General features: G+C 41.3%; 1 protein-coding gene across 1 annotated transcript in view; it reads left to right on the forward strand.

Moving 5' to 3' along the window:
• LOC132819370 (WD repeat-containing protein 64-like) overlaps nucleotides 1-18,188 on the forward strand; it is a 125,549-nt gene that overhangs the window by 106,811 nt on the left and 550 nt on the right. Inside the window, exons 18-20 of the mRNA XM_060830845.1 lie at nucleotides 6,867-6,969; nucleotides 11,116-11,177; nucleotides 12,274-12,386. Coding sequence (XP_060686828.1) covers nucleotides 6,867-6,969; nucleotides 11,116-11,177; nucleotides 12,274-12,386 — 278 coding nt within the window. The remainder of the gene's footprint in view (nucleotides 1-6,866; nucleotides 6,970-11,115; nucleotides 11,178-12,273; nucleotides 12,387-18,188) is intronic.

Below are 18,188 nucleotides of genomic sequence, written 5' to 3' on the forward strand. Positions count from 1 at the left end.
AGTCATATTGAAACTAAGAGTAGGAGTAGACCATTCTGTTAATGTTAAAGGTAATCAAAAATTCCATGAAGGTACATTTTCAAGTAAAACAATTCACATTGATTAAATCAAGTCTGCTATTTTGGGTTTACCCGAACATCCAGCCTGACCCTGAATACTGTGTGTAACAATTATTGATTTATGACATATCTGTCATTGCTGGTTTGGAGCATTGTGTCATCCTCACCACACGCCTTCCCACCAACATTTGTGGAACCTGCAAACTTGACAAAAGTACATTCACCTTCCTCATCCAAATCAATATTATGTATTAAAAATAATTGGGGCTCCAACACTGATTCCTGTGGTACTCTACAAGTTACAGGCTGCCAGCCTGAAAATTCCCTCCTTATCCCAATTCTCTATCTTCTTTTGGTTAGCCAATCCTCTAACCAAGCCAAAATACCACCTCTAATACCAAGAATACTTATGTAATTAAGTAACCTAATGTGTGATACCTCACCAAACATCTGAAAATCCAAACACATTACGTCCACTGCTTCCCCTTTTCTATCTTGTTTGTTACCTCCTTAAAGAACTTTAATAAATTTGTTAGGTATAATTTCCCCTCATGAAGCCATGCGCACTCTGCTTGATCATGTTATGTATTTCTAAATGTTATGCTAATACACTCTCTGCATTAGAAATTGACATTCTGATTAACTTCCTTTTTTAATTGGTAGAGGTTGATGGAACATCAACGATAGCCCCACCTGAGGATTTTACCGTGCCATTTCCGGTTATACAACCTCAGCCCATTCTGTTATCTGCACATCAGGATGGTTCCATTCAATTCTGGAGCATGGAGGTAATATTAAAAATGTAAACTATTTAACTGTTGAATTAAGAATCTGTAGCCAAAAATTTACAGAATGCATGCTCCTGCTTTGCCCACTGCTGGACTTTGTAAAATATTATGCATGATTTTGATATCCAATGGGCTTACAAATGTTAAAGTGAATCAAAAGTTCCATGAAGATACTTTTTCAAGTAGAAATTCATATTGATTAAATCAAGTCTGCTTTTTTGGGTTTACCTGAACTTCCAGCCTGATCCTGAATATTATGTGTAACAATTATTGATTTATGGTATATCTGTCATTGTTGGTTTGGAGCCTTATAACTGAAAAAGATGCTTGCCTGTTTTGTTCATTATTAAAGAAGATGTAAAGAACCGTCTCCCTTACCATCAAGCTATTGTCCCTGTAATCGCTGGGACCAACCTTTATGAGTTCAGAAATAAAGGGACAAGAAAAGTATATCTACATTACTGACTTTTAGTAATCCTCCCATTTGTCAAAGTGAGCACTGTTTAATGTCTTCCCAAGTGCATCAGTTGTGTACTATTTTTGATCCTTCTTTCAGAGATAATCAGTCAGGATAATGTCAGGATGCAGTAGTTATGAGATAGATTTTTTTCCTGAAACATATAAGACTGCCTTGAAATGGAAGGACATTGTCCAAGTAAAGTTTACATCTGACCACTCGGTCAGACATGGTCTTGCTTTATCTAATTTCCAAGAAAATAGCAACAGCTCCAGGAGTATCAGAGTCATGCAGTCTCTTAGTGCAGCACTGGAACTCTAAAATTTGTGATTCCCTGGGCCCATCAGAAGCACCCCACTCAGTCCACAGGACACATCTCCTGTTAACTTCCTCGTCGGCCTCTCAAGACCTGTCCCCGCCCCCAACCACCTCACCCATCTCAGCGGGGCCAACTGCTCTGGCCCTGGCAATACCCAGACTTAGCTCAGGTCCTGGCTCATTACAATTGTCTTTCGATCCAGCAGTGGCTGCTGCTGCCAGCTGGCCAACTGAATTGCTCAGTACCTCTCCAAGATGGAGCTTTGTTTCAAGATTGGAGTAAATATAAAGCAATTAACACTGTTTCCAGTGTTCAACTGTTGCAGGACAGCTATTAAACTGTAGTTCTAGGGAGAAATGTGGGATGGACTGCATTAGGGCAAGTGGCCACACAAGATGATAAATTAAATCAGGCTGAAAATGTGGGAGTGACCTTAATGATGTTGGGGTCATAACTCGATAAGTGGTACTCATGGTTAGATAAAGAACAATTAAGGTTTGCCATCCTTCATTGCTTGATGCATCTTCACAGAATCTTAGAATTGTTACAGTATAGATGGAGGCCATCCAGTCCAACATCTGAAATAGCATTATGACTTAGTACTGTTCTCCTCCTTATCAACGTGAGTCATTGTCTCTGTTCAAGTCATCAAATAATGCCACCTTGAATATTTCAGTTGAACATGCCTCTACCCCATTCCCAGCTAGTGCATTCCACACCCTAACTACTCACTGTGTGATCACGTTTTTTTCTCTCATTATCACATTTGCTTCTTTTGCGAATTATTTGAAAACTGTCCCAACAGTGTGGAAGCAGACCATTTGGCTCATCAAGTCCATACCAACCCTCCAAAGAGCTTTCAACCTAGACACACCCTATCCCTGTAACCCTGCATTCTCCCATGGCTAACCCATGTAGCCTGCACATCCCTGGACTGTATGGGCAATTTAGCATGGCCAGTCCACCTAACCTGCACATCCCCAGATTCTATGGACAATTTAGGATGACTAATCCACCTAACGTGCACATCTTTGGACTGTGGGAGGAAACCAGAGCACTCCAAGGAAACCCACACAGACACGGGGAGAATGTGCAGACTTCACACAGGCAATCACCTGAGGTTGGAATTGAGCCAGTGCTAACAACTGAGCCACCTTGCCACCCCTTGATCTTCTTTACAAGTGAGAACAGTTCCTCCTCCTGTGCTCTGTTAAACCCCCTCGTGATTTAAGACAATTGTCTTTACACTAATATTTTATTCAAGAAGATGATAAATTGTGCTGAATTAACTGAACAGGAACCTTTCGGATAAGGTCATTTGGGTATACTTCTTCGACAGATGTGGTTTGTTACGTAGTGAAATGTTGAACCAGATTTTTCTGATGAGTGGAATTGTTGCACAGATTCTACTCAGGGTTCCCTATATGTTCATTCTGATAGTTCTTTCAGAGAGTGGAACTGTCATATTAGGGAAATCTATCATTAGTCAGCTGCTGTGTTCTGAAATTTGAAGGCCCACATACCCACTTTAACAACAGCTGTCAAAGAGTTATTACATCAAGTAAGTGTGTTGTCATTCCACCCCTACAGCACAGAAAGAGATCAGTCGGCTCATACGAGTCTGCAGAACCCTCCAAAAAGCATCCCATCTTATCCCCGCAATCTGGCCTTTACCATGGCTAACCCCCTAGCCTGTGTATCCTGGACACGACAGGAGAATTTAGCATGGCCAAACTATCTAACTTGCACATCTTTGCACTGTGGGAAGAAAACAGAATGCCCAGAGGAAACCCACGCGGACATGGGGAGAATCTTTTGGGTCAGAATTTTAGGATGCTGTAAGGGCAGAGTGCCAGATGCATAGGGAGTTAGTGCATGGTAAGTAGGGTGCCAGGTTGGTAGGGTGTCAGCTAAGTAGGGTGGCACTTTGATTAGGGATAGGATGTGAGCTGGGTAGAGTACCAAGAGGATAGGATACCATGAGGAGGGAATAAGGTTCCAAATGGATAGGGGGACAAGAGGGCCAGGTGAGGTTTTATGTCAGGGTGAGCTGCAGGAATTGGGTCCATTGAAGGGGTGGGAAGAATGGGTGCTGGTTCTGGCGGAGGGCTCAGACTTGGCAGGAGAGTGGTCAGATGGGGCCCAGTGGGATGAGGAGATTGGCTCGGGTTGAAAAATGGTTGTTAGGTGGGTCAGGGCAGCAGTATGTGTCAGTGATTGGGTCTGGCAGATGGATACGTTGGGTCCCGGTACAAGATATGTTGGGTCCTGGGATGGGAGATTCTGTATTCTGGGGTAGGATTGTCAAGTCCCTCGAGGTGGGAGAGGATGGGAATGGGTCTGACCCATTTGGGTGGGAAGGGAAAGGGGCGTCCTGATTCCTGGGACAGTTGCAGTTGGGTTCCTTGTGGGATATTGAATAGTTATTCAGGAATTAGACAATGTATTTAATGACCCACCTCACTGCTGTCAGATCCAACCCAAATTTTCCAGAATAACATATTACTTCATTTCCTCAGAGGCATCCAGAGTATCTGAGTTAAATAGAGATTTTCAGAGGGTACCAGCGTAGAGGAATTTCCCAGGGGAAAATTCAATTTCCTCGCAATTTCTTCAGAATCTGCTACACGGGGGATTCTGCACAGTTGTTATCTTCACAGTCGTTATCTACACTGGATAGGTGACCATCTGGCCATTGGAAAACCTGCCCCATTCTAGCTGAAACATTCATTAGAATGATTCTGGATTCAGCTCTGAGGGAGTCAGTCATTGTTTCAGGTGCTGTTGCTACTTTCTTAATGTCATTTCCTCTCTCTGTCATGGTTTTGCTGTTAATGGTGTTGCCTTCACTTTCAGGCATACTGTTAAGGTAGAACATGTGGTAGATACAAAACTGGAAGCCCCATCAGTGTAGTGCATCTGGGTAACCATGCAATAAGTGCTCCCCTTTAGTAATGCTGCACAAGTAAAAGCAAATTGTAGCTAAAGCTATGGGGCTTCCCATCACCTGCCACTAAGCTGGGATGAAGCCCTTCACTGACTTAAAGGATTGGTTATGCCAAGGAAAAGTGATCTATTCAATGCCCCCACGGTCCCCATAAAATTTGGGCCAGATCTGGGAATGGATGGGTTGGCAGTAGGGAGGCCACTGACTTGAGTTTAGGAGATTTGTTGCCCCAAACCTTCGAAAGTCACCTAGCGGTTTGCCTTCAAACGTATCGGTGGTGGAGCGGCAGGGGCTTTTTCCTGAATTGGTGAGTTAAGAGTTCACAGGGTGGGCTGAATCTCCAAGTAATGGTGGCAGGCAGGCTTCTGACGCGAGAGGGCCAAATGGAGGCCCATCACCTTAGAAGGTCTTCCATCCTGCAGTTGAGCTAAGAGCAAAAGAGCATCTCCAACTCTGAGGCACCTGTTCAGCAAATTTTAAAGCTTCTGAAATAAAGTTGTCTTCAGAGTCAGGCCATTATTGTGGAGGGAACACCTTCAGCTTACAGCTGCCTGAAAGCCTACTTGGGGCACTGGCTACATAGTCTACTGCTGGGAGGCCACACCTTTTGGGTTATGCATTCAATGGAGACAGGGTGAAGGGGTGGTGGGTGGGGAATGGCTTATTCGAGAAAGTGCTTGACAGGCTATTGACAAGTAGGCCTGAATTGGCCTTTTATTTCCCTGACTGGCTACCTATCACTTCCAGGAAAAACAACCCTTTGGATGCCAATCCCACATCTGAAAAATGATATAACTTTGCAAGTCCTATGCTTACCCTATGTATGGATAAATGTCCTGTGATGAGGGAGAGGTTTCGTTATTTGTAGAATTTAACTTGCTTGTTTCCCATGAGTACCTGCGCAGTTCATTTTCCTCATTTGTCAATGCTATGGGAGTCAGTTCTGAATGTTTGGTGCAACAGCACCATCTACAGTTCTATGAGGGTGTTTCCATTCTGCCCTTGATCTTCGGATTATTAGAGGTCACAGGTTTGGAAGATGCTGTCAATAAAGCAGCCTTCACGAATAACTGCAGTGCACCTTGTAAATGGTGTACATTGCTGCTGTGGGGTTTAAGGTTGTAGGTGAGCAGTCAGTCAAATGTGTTGCTTTGTCCTGGATGATGTTGAAGATGCATTCATTCAGGCCGGTGGAGTGTATTCCACCATAATTCTAACTTGTGACTTGCAGGCAGTCTGTGCTACGTCAGGAGATTAGTCACTCACCACAGAATTTTCAGGCTCTCATATACTCTGGTAACCACTGCATATATCTTGGTCCACTAAATCTTTGGCCAAATCCGACGCATGATGGGACAACTAAAATAAAATTGTGCAATCAGCATGTGTGGATTCCAGAATGAAGCTCGCAACTTTGAAGCACTGACTAATTATTCTATCATATTGGAATACTTTTAATACTTAATTAAAGGTGGCTTTCTGTCACAGAGTAACCTTTTCTCTTTGTCATTATTCAGTAATTCGTAATGAATGTTCAATGCATCTGAAAGGAATTTCTGATTGGAACTTTCTGTGCGAACAATAAAATGAGAACGGAAAGATGTGACCAAAATTGAATAGTTGACAGTCTGGAAGTCTGGCCCCCTCATACAGACCTTCTTAAAGGAATATAGCTCTTCTTAAATTGCTGGTCAATGTCTTTGGTTTTCAGTGACAGACAAGTGCTTGATATCCTCATCCTTCCCGGCTCAAGGGCAGTTCACCTGATTTTCACTACTTTCTTGGTATATTTATGTATCCCAGCCCTATTCCACACAGCAGTCAGAAAATCCACTTGAGAGTCCTGATGTGTGGGGGGCATATGCCCAACTATCCCTGTCAACACCCACTCACCTTGCAGAAGAAAAGGGTGGGAACTCCCAAGGCTGCATACAGACAGGGTACCTGCAGTGTAAGGTCTATCAAAACAAGAAATTATCAACTGGTGGCTCTTGCCGCAAGACTTGCATTTATTGACAAACATTGGTACCCTTTGAGGTAGTGGTGTGGGTCCTTTTTCTGAAACTGCTGTTATCTACATAGGGAAGACATTCTCACAGTACCGATAGGTGGACAATTCCAGGACTTAGACTGAGCAGCAACAAAGTAATGGTTATGTGTATCCAATGAAATGAAGGATAAAGTGATGTTTGCAGGTCTTCAATGCCCTTGGCCTTCTGTGAGTTGGAGGTCAGAGTTTTGGTGCACTCATATGGTATGATGCAAAATTCTATTGTTCCCCTTTCTCTCTTTATAGGGCAACCAATTGGTGAAAATCATGCCTACTATACAGTTTTCTAGTCCTATCACCGCAGTCTTTGTAGATGATATTGCAGCTCTACTATTGGCTGGCAATCAGAGTAAGTGGATTATATGTTTAATAGCAGTTTTCTTTATTGAGGGAATTACTTGCTATATTTGTCTTAAACAAATTCTTTTTGTCCAAGTCATCAGCCTGTCTCAAGTTTAGGTGGTGACAGAAATGTTGACCTTGGTACTATCACCAGCCACCACCATGATCCCACATGTTGGACAGAAGAGGACTGGGGCAAAGGCACATTTAAACATCAAAAGTCAAAATACAATACTTTAACCCACATTGTAGAGGGCTGTGGCCCCTTCTGAGGTGGGTCCAAAACATTCTCATGTTCCATTTTTGAGACATGCCAAACTTTATTATCATATTTCAATGAGAATTCCTGTTCTGCTCTGAGTTGGATTTACATTTAGTAACTGCTGGTTGTGTTTCTCAAGGTTTGGGTAACCTAGCCATGAATGGATCTGGGAGCTGCAAGTTGCAGCTCACTAGTGCTTTCTATCATCAAGGACATCTTAACTTGTCTATGTGGCTTCCCTTTTCCATCATGGTTGCCAAATGTCCCCAACCATAATCCCTAGCCATGATCTTTCCCTCGTGCTTGCTAAAGACTGCCACTACTTCTAGGTAGTCACTGTTCTCCCATTCCTCTCCCCATCAAAGGCTAATCTCCATCAATTATCGGAGACTGTCACCATTGATCCCTGGCACGGAACTCTTTTTGGTAATTTTTCACCCCAGGAGCCAGCCAGCTTGTCTATTTACTTGTCTGATAGGAGCAAATGGAAGATTATATTTCTAATGCATTTCAGTAATTCAATTCAGCAGGATGGCCACATCCATGGTCCTGCTGAGTTATGGACAGATTGCTGTGTTCCCTTTCTCGTCTCCCTTGGGGCCATTGTTTTTCTCTACACTTCCTACTGTCTCACAGACTTTCAATCAGGGTCAAGGTGTCTGGTTGGTGAAGTCCAGAGCTACGTTTTGCTCAGCCAGGCCACACTGGAGTCAGAAACTCTACTACATGAGTAGGAAAGCTGCTCTGTTCAAAATTATTTTATAATGTTTTGGATGTAGGTTTGCTCGCTGAGCTGAAAGGTTCACTTCCAGATGTTTCGTTACCTTACTAGGTAACATCTTCAGTGGACTTCAGGCGAAGCAATGCTGAAAATTACTGTTTTCTATTCATATGTTTGGGTTTCTTTGGGTTGGTGATGTCATTTCTTGTGGTGATGTTATTTCCTGTGGTGAAGTCCTATACCGTGTATTCAAAAAGAATGGGTACCCAATAAACACAGTCTGTCGATTTCTCAGCAACAAAACAAAACAAGCAGACAAAACACGTCCAGAAACCCTAGCCACTCTCCCCTACATCAAAGACATCTCAGAAATGACTGCCAGACTACTCAGACCCCTTGGCATCATGGTAGCCCACAAACCCACCAACACACTAAAACAGCAGCTAATGAACTTGAAAGACCCGATACAGACAATGAGCAAAACTAACGTCATTTACAAAATACCGTGCAAGGACTGTAACAAACACTACATTGGACAAACAGGCAGAAAACAAATCACCAGGATACATGAACACCAACTAGCCACAAAAAGATACAATCCTCTTTCACTAGTATCCTCACATACGGATGAGGAAGGACATTACTTCGACTGGGACAATACATCCATCCTGGGACAAGCCAAACAAAGACATGCACGAGAATTCCTAGAAGCATGGCATTCCAACCGGAACTCTATCAACAAATACATCGAGTTAGACCCCATCTACCACCCCCTGAGAAAAGGAACAGGAAGTGACTTCACCATAGGAAATAACATCACCACAGGAAATGACATTACCGACCCAAAGAAACCCAAACATATAAATAGAAAGCAGGAATTTTCAGCATTGCCTCGCATGAGGTCCACTGAAGATGTTACCTAGTAAGGTAACGAAACATCTGGAAATGTACCTTCCAGATCAGCGAGCAAACCTACATCCAAAACATCAACCTGAGCTACAAATCTTCTCAAAACTCACTAATCCTTCTATAATGTTATCTAGTTTCCTGTTCTTAATTTACTCTTAAGCTGCAGGATTTGCTAACAATTATTACCTATTAGAATTGCCTTAGATTAGTGGAACATCTTTAAAACCATTGTCATCCAAATAGTAGATATTCATTTGGAAAGTTAAAAGAAGGCTGTGAGGTAAATTAGAGGCAAAGTGGCAAATGGTTATACACAAGACTAAGTCAAACTCACGTAAAGAATACTTTAACTTATCTGAAAGAAATAGCTCTCAGGATAATGGAACATGATCAAGCTCAATGATGCCAATGAAACCAGTAAATTTAGGAACCAAAGGTTCATCAGTGAAGAAGATAGATAAATTTTGTGTGAGCTAAAGCAAGTAATGTTTTTGAATATGTTTTAATTAGTGTATATAACTGTTGAAGGGTTTCTCAAGGAAGATTGTATGGTTTTTGTTAAATACCACAGGTTAAATATCAATCAGGAGAAAGTGAGGACTGCCGATGCTGGACATCAGAGTCTAGAGTGTGGTGTGGAAAAGCACAGCACGTCAGGCAGCATGTGAGGAGGAGGAGAAGAATCGACGTTTTGGACTAAAGCCCTTCATCAGGAAGGGCTGCTTCTCCTGCTCCTCAGATGCTGCCTGACCTGCTGTGCTTTTCCAGCACCACACTCTTCAATTAAATACCAATCAGGCAGGCTTCAGGCATCTTTTGTGCATAGAGTTTTGTCCCAACTTACACATCACAAAACTCCAACACTGATTACTTGTTCCCATGCATGCATATATTCCACTCGAGTTCTTACCAAGTTTTTGTTTTATAGTTTCTAATCAATCTGTTCAGCAATGTTACACATCTCTGGAACAGGTGTGACTTAAACTGAGTCCTCCTGGCTTAGAGGTAGAGAAACTACCACTGAGCCAAAAGATCTCTATCTCACCAAATTATCCCTTAATTAACATGTACCCATCACTAGTTCTCTAATTCCATTTTGTGTCAGGCATCCCTACCAGATTCTGTTAAATGATAATGGGAAGTGGTGAAGGCTAAATTAGATAGTATTGTGATTGACAAAGGTTTCAGCGACTTTGAGGCAAGACACTAGAAAATGAAATTGAGGCCACAATCAGCTTAGCATGGAATATATCCCATCTACCAAAAGCTGGAAACTTACAGGGATATCAGAAAAAACAGGAAATAATCCCTTGGGAATCGTTCCAGAAATTTTTATGGGATACCTGAATTAATGCAGGATTCAGCAAGCAATGACCATCATTAATCAAATATTTTATGTCTCTGGAGTTAAAATTGCCCAGACATGCCAAAGGATCATTATTTTATATACATCCTGCAAAGTCACACAACACCAGGTTCTAGTTCACAAGCTTTCATCCCCCTGCTCCTTCACAAAGTTGTGATTTCAAATAAACCTGTTGGACTATAATTAGTGTCATGTGACTTCTGACTTTGTCTACCTCAGTCCAACACCAGCACCTCCACATCATAGATATATCCTAGAATCATAGAAGCTCTACGGTCTGGAAGAAGGCCATTAAGCCCATCGAGTCTGCACCGACTGTCCAAAGATTATCCCACCCAGATCCAGCATCCCATAACCGCACATTTACCATGATTAATCCACCTAGCCCACACATCCCTGAACACTGTTGACAATTGCAGTATGGCCAATCCACCTAATCTACGTAACTTTGGACTGTGGAGGAAACTGGAGCATCAGTGGGAAACCCAGGCAGCACGGGGAGAATGTGCAAACTCCATACAGATAGCCACCTGAGGCGGCACTCAAACCTGGGTCACTGGTATTGTGAGGCAGCAGTTCTAAACACTGAGCCACCATGTTACCCTCACTAACTATTCCAGCATATACTGCTAGTAGTTTCTTTTCTTGGTGCAGAGTTGAGGCAAAAATGCACACCACAGGGGGACAAAGTTAAGAACCCTCTTTTCTTAATGAAATTCATCATTTTTAAAAACAGATTTTGGGAAGATGAGCTCCAAAAACTACCTAATTCAATATTATATCCCGTTGACAGATAGTTGAGAGATTTGGCTAGCAATAGTTTGACAAAATAGAGAATTAGGCTACACCAATGCATTTAAAATGCACACCTCAAATAGTTTATTTTCTCATGCAGGAGGATACGTAATAATTTGGGATATTGCAGCCTTTCTAGGAGATCCATACTCATTAAATAAGGTATGTTTCATCATTTAATTGCAACACTGTTCAGGAAATAGAAAGTAATATTTGTTCTATGAGAATTTTTATTGATTGAGAAGGAAGATAATCTAACAAGTGGCAAACAGTTTGAACTACCTCTTCCCAACTGAATATCCTGAGAGAAGTAATAACCTTTAATGAAGTTAAACTTTGTGAAATGCTCTCTGAGCACAATAATCATTGAACAAGATTCACCTACATGAATCAACCATTTCTTGCTGCATTATTCAGTCCTAAATACTCATACTTCCATTTATAATAAAAATATAAAGTTGCAACTCTCTTGTCATTTGCAACATTTAACAAAATGTCAGTTTATTCAAAGTCAAATTAGTATTTTCCAAAGACCATTTGTATAGCAGGGGCTTTTATGATTTTATACTTACCTGAAACAGAAATATGAACACTTGCTAAATGAAATTTTCTCATATGCATGACCATTCCTTGTGGACATTAGACATTTCTGCAATAAAATTTGATTTGTTTGTACATTGCCAAAAGCACTATTTAAATGTACTATTTAAAAATCTCTCTTTCTGTTATTCGCTTGAGTTATTTTGTCTGGGCTGACTCATATCAGCCTTTTATTCCACTGTTCTAAATATACTCTGATGTTCACCCAGTGTTGATGGACTCACAGTTAAGTTCAATATTTACTTCATCGATTGTTCATTACTAAATATCAATCAGGAATGGAATCCTTTCGAAGGAATTTGAGGCCTTAGCTGAGCTGAGGATGTTAGGAATGAAAGCAAAGTAGCTGCTGACTTGATCAACTGAACGGGTAGGGTATTGTCACTGCCACAAGTTTGCCATTGATTTTTCTTTTGTGGTTAAATTCATGATGAGTGCTTATCAGAGTGGTCTTAAACCTCAGGTAATGCAAAGGCATAAGAAAATAACAGCAATGTGCATGTATTTGACTTGTAACAGTGTGGGAAGTAACTATGAAACATATCAATATACAATTAAACAAGAAACAAAGATACTGACATCTTTACATATTGTTTTCTTAATGTCAATGAAGTCATGTTTTGAAGTCATGTTGATCACATTTACTCTATTTCTGTAGGATTCTGTTAATCGCCTAGTTAGCTGGAGAGCCCATAATTTCCAAATAGTGAGTCTGTTCCATGTGGAGGAGGCAAATGTTGCTGTTACTGCATCCATAGATTGTTCAATCAGGTATAAAAAGGATGGAAGTACATAGAGCTTTGTTGAAATTTTACAATTGGTCAGCCCTGGTACCTTTTATTTGATAGACTAATGATTTCTGTTATCAGGTTAAGCTGTTTAAGCATGTCATGTTATTCTTCATGCATAACTTTAGAACATAGAACATAGAACAATACAGCACAGAACAGGCCCTTCGGCCCACGATGTTGTGCCGAACATTTGTCCTAGCTTTAGCACCTATCCATGTACCTATCCAATTACCACTTAAAGGTCACCAATGATTCTGAATATGCCACTCCCACAGGCAGCGCATTCCATGCCCCCACCACTCTCTGGGTAAGGAATCTACCCCTGACATCCCCCCTATACCTTCCACCTTTCACCTTAAATTTATGTCCCCTTGTAACACTCTGTTGTACCCGGAGAAAAAGTCTCTGACTGTCTACTCTTTCTATCCCCCTGATCATCTTATAAACCTTTATCAAGTCACCCCTCATCCTTCGCCGCTCCAATGAGAAAAGGCCTAGCACTCTCAACGTATCCTCGTATGACCCATTCTCCATTCCAGGCAACATCCTGGTAAATCTCCTCTGCACCCTCTCCAAAGCTTCCACATCTTTCCTAAAATGAGGCGACCAGAACTGTACACAGTACTCCAAATGTGGCCTTACCAAGGTCCTATACAGCTGCAACATCACCTCACGACTCTTGAAGTCAATCCCTCTGCTAATGAACGCTAATACATCATAAACCTTCTTACAAGCTCTATCCACCTGAGTGGCAACTTTCAAAGATCTATGAACACAGACCCCAAGATCCCTCTGCTCCTCCACCTTACTAAGAACCCTACCGTTAACCCTGTATTCTGCATTCTTATTTGTCCTTCCAAAATGGACAACCTCACACTTGACAGGGTTGAACTCCATCTGCCACTCCTCAGACCAGCTCTGCATCATATCTAAGTCCCTTTGCAGCCGACAACAGCCCTCCTCACTATCCACAACTCCACCAATCTTCGTATCATCTGCAAATTTACTAACCCAACCTTCGACTCCCTCTTCCAAGTCATTAATAAAAATTACAAACAGCAGAGGACCCAGAACTGATCCCTGCGGAACTCCACTTGTAACTGGGCTCCAGGCTGAATATTTACCATCTACCACCACTCTCTGACCTCGACAGGTTAGCCAGTTCTCTATCCAACTGGCCAAACTTCCCACAATCTCATGCCTCCTGACTTTCTGCATAAGCCTACCATGGGGAACCTTATCAACTGCCTTACTAAAATCCACATACACCACATCCACTGCTCTACCCTCATCCACATGCTTGGTCACCTCCTCAAAGAATTTAATAAGACTTGTAAGGCAAGACCTACCCCTCACAAATCCGTGCTGGCTGTCCCTAATCAAGCAGTGTCTTTCCAGATACTCATAAATCCTATCTCTCAGTGCCCTTTCCATTACTTTGCCTATCACCGAAGTAAGACTAACTGGCCTGTAATTCCCAGGGTTATCCCTATTCCCTTTTTTGAACAGGGGCACAACATTTGCCACTCTCCAGTCCCCTGGCACCACCCCCATTGACAGTGAAGACGAGAAGATCATTGCCAACGGCTCTGCAATTTCCTCTCTTGCTTCCCACATAATCCTATGATATATCCCGTCAGGCCCGGGGGACTTGTCTATCCTCAAGTTTTTCAAAATGCCCAACACATCTTCCTTCCTAACAAGTATCTCCTCTAGCTTACCAGTCCGTTTCATACTCTCCTCTTCAACAATACGGTCCCTCTCATTTGTAAATACTGAAGAAAAGTACTCATTCAAGACCTCTCCTATCTCTTCCGACTCAATACACAGTTTCCCACTACTGTCCTTGATCAGACCTAGCCTCGTTCTCGTCATTCTCATGTTTCTCACACATGCATAAAAGGCCTTGGGGTTATCCTTGATCCTACCCGCCAAAGATTTCTCATGCCCTCTCTTGTCTCTCCTAATCCCTTTCTTCAGCTCCCACCTGGCTATTCTGTATCCCTCCAACGCTCTGTCTCAACCTTGTTTCCTCAACCTTATGTGATTGATTCTTAACTACCCTCTGAAATAACTTAACAAACCACTCAGTTCAGGAATAATTTGAGAATAGGTAATAGATGCTCAGATCCCTTGAAAGAATAAGAAAAGCCATCTTGCTTAGCCTTCTTCAAACAAACCCATGACCTCTACCACCTAGACAGACAAGGTCAGTAGATGTATGGCAACTCTTGAGTTGTAAGCTCCTCTTCGAATCATGCATGAAAATGATTGCGAACTAATAGATTCCATTCCCTCACTGCCATTTGATGCAAATCCCGAGCTTTCCTTTTTACCAGAATTGTGGAAGTATCTACACGACATGGACTGCAATGGTTCAAGAAAGGTACATCATCTCCTCAAGAGCAATTTTCAAAAAAATCTCTTCATGGGGTGTGGGTATCTCTCTTCAGTCTGCATTTATTGCCCAGACCCAATAGACAATTTAATATACTGCTGAGGGTGTGGAGTCATGTAGACAAGACCATAAAGATGGCGGATTTCCTTTCTGAAAGGATATCAGTGAACTAGATGTCTTCTTACAACAATGGTTACAAGGTCATCATGAGACTAGTTTTTCAGTGAATTAGAACCCATGTCCCCAGAACATTAGTTTGTGGTTCTGGATTACCAGTCCAATGACATACCACTATGCCACCAGGTCCTCTCATTATTAGCTCATCAATATGAACAACATATGCTGGCCTACATCTCATACAGTCATAAAGCTGTCGTCATGGAAACAGTCCCTTCAGTTCAACTCATCCTTGCTGTCCAGATATCCTAAATTAATCTAGTCCTAGATGCCATGATTTGGCCCATATCCCTCTTAACGTTTCTTCTTCATATATCAAGTCAGATGTATTTTACTAGTTGTAACTGTACCAGCCTCGCTCTGGCAGCTTATTCCATACATGCACCACCCTCTGCATGAAAACATTGCTCCTTAGGTCCCTTTTAAATCTTTCCCCTCTCACCCTAAACCTTTTATAAAAAATGAAAAAGCACAATTAAAAAAATGGATTAGCACCTTAGCATAGGCCTAGACCATCCCCCGCCCTTTGAGCTGCTCTGCCATAAAATTATAGCTGACCTGGCTGTTTTCAAAACTCCCTTCCTGTCTGTCCCCTATAATCTCAAATTCCCAATCTATCAAAAATCCATCCAACACAGCCTTGAATAAATTTAATGACCCAGACACTGCTTTCTTAGAGAAAGAATTCCACAAAGTATCATTGATCTGAGGTTAAAATAAAAACATATTTATCTTAAAACGGAGACTTCATAAGCCTAAAATGGTCCCCACCTGTTCAGGTCTCCCATAAGAAATGGCCTCCTAATATCCACCTTATCAGTTCCCCTCAGGAACTTTTATACTTCGTTAAGGTCATTCTTCAGTTTTCTAAATTCCAATAGATGCAGACTCAATATGTTTAATCTTTCTTCACAAGCCTTCCATCCCAGAAATGAGTTGAGTGAATCTTTAACTGCCCAAACACATTTTATTTCAAATAATGAGATTAAAACTGTACGCAGTACTCCAGATACAACCTAACATCTTTACAGTTGCAGTAAAAGTTTATGTTGAAAACTCCATTCCCCTTACATTAGACCCCAATATTTATTTGCTTTAATTTTCTATCTTAAGTCTGGACATTTCTGTGCTGACTTGAAAATGTCTGAAGTCTGTGTCCTTTTTGGTATTTATTCCTGTGCCGTGGGCAGGAATTTCTAGCATTTATATCCAATCCGAAATACTCATGAGAAACCTTCCTCCAGAAAGGTTGCAGGCAGTTTGATGCAATAATCCAATTTAGAGGCAGGTTAGTAACAAATATATTGTGTGCATATGCAATTGCATATGGATCAGACTGGGACCAAGTGATGGTTTTCCATCCTGAAACGACATGAGTGAACTAATTGTAGTTGCAATATCACATTTTCTTGCCAGGAATAGTATTTAGGCAGCTCAATTTACATTTCTGATCCGAACAGCTTGTAACACTTGGAAAGAAAAAAGACAAACAACTCTATTGTTTAAAGTTTCACTTTTACTTTTGATTGTGATTATATAAAATCAAAAAATATAGAAATAGAATAGAATAGCTTTAAAATTATGACAAAATTTTATTTCCACTAATTCAAATATTTTCTGTCTTTTAAATCTACAACTAAGGACTATACTTTATCATCATCATCTATTTTGACTTGTTGGGAGATCAACTGGTTTTAATTTAATGTTATGTGGGTGGTAAGCATTTTCTAAAGGTGTAGTACTTACTTCCTTGACACTTTTCTGTCTTACATTTCCATCAGACGGTTTCCGTCACATCTGTCTGTTAAGTTTAAAAGCTTGCCATATTATTATATATATTTTGTATGAAGTCTTCCTAGTTCTGCACTCAGTTTTTGTATAGACTTGTACTCTTGTAATGATGCTCATTATAGGAAGCCTTGAAAGGTATAAAAGTGGAAGTGATGCAGTAAGTGACTTGCCCCATTAAATATGGCACTTTATACTGAGTCTTCTTTTTAACCTTCACTAGAAAAATGTACTAAGCTATTAAAAAATATAGGTCTGTCAAATTTCTCACTCCCTGGTATGCCTTTAGAACATTAAAGTGCAGTACAGCCCCTTCGGCCCTCGGTGTTCTTTCGTAATAAGATTTTTTTTTCTTAAATCAAGATGTTCCTGTACTATTATTGATCTTCTTTCTGTTCAGGTAATCAAGGATGTGGTGCATTGGGAAAGGCAGCATGATGTGTCAATGGTTAGCAGTGCTGCCTCACAGCACCAGGGACCTATGTTCGATTCCAGCCTCAGAAAACTGTCTGTGTGCACATTCTTTCCATGTCTGCATGGGTTTACTTTGGGTGCTCTGGCTTCTTCCCCCAATTCCAAAGATGTGCGGATGATGTGGATTAGCCATGCTAAACTTCCTATAGAGACCAGGGTTGTGCAGGACAAGTAGATTAACCATTGGGAATAGATAATTACAGGAATGGTCGGGGTGGGATGCTCTTTGGAGGGTCATTGTGGACTTGATGGGCTGAATGGCCTGCTTCCACTATGTAGGAATTCTATGATAACATGACTCAGACTAGCTTTTCTAGTGGTAGTGCAGAAGTACCTGGTTGGAGAACTCAGAGAATGAAAGTTATAGGCTTGTTCTTGAGTGACAGGATACTGAGTAACAACTTGGCTGCTACAGATAGCTGCAACAGCTACACATTGGGTACAACTTAGGGTCATTGAGTCATATAGCATGGAAACAGAGCCTTTGGTCCAACCTGTCCATGCTAACCAGGTTTCCGAAACTAAACAACTCTCATTTGTCTGTTTTTGACCCAAATCCCTTTTCTACTTATCTATCTGTCCAGATGTCTTCTAAAAGCTGTAACTCTACCTGCATCTACCACTTCCTCTGGCAGTTTATTCCATATACGCACTACCCTCTGTGTGAAAACATTGCCCCTCAGGCCCTTTTTAAATCTTTCCTGTCTCACCTTAAAAATGAGCTTGCTAGTTTTCAACTCCCCTTTCAAGGGAAAAGACCTTTGCTATTCACCTTATCGCTATCCCTCATGAATTTATAAACCTCTGTAAGATCAACCCTCAACCTCCTATGCTCCAGAGAGAGAAGTACCAGCCTATCTGGCTTCTCCTTATAATCCAAACCCTCCGGTCTCAGTAACATCATTGCAAATCTTCACTATACCCTTTCCAATTTAATAATATTCT

Source organism: Hemiscyllium ocellatum, chromosome 10, assembly GCF_020745735.1.
Source record: "Hemiscyllium ocellatum isolate sHemOce1 chromosome 10, sHemOce1.pat.X.cur, whole genome shotgun sequence".
NCBI lineage: Eukaryota > Metazoa > Chordata > Chondrichthyes > Orectolobiformes > Hemiscylliidae > Hemiscyllium > Hemiscyllium ocellatum.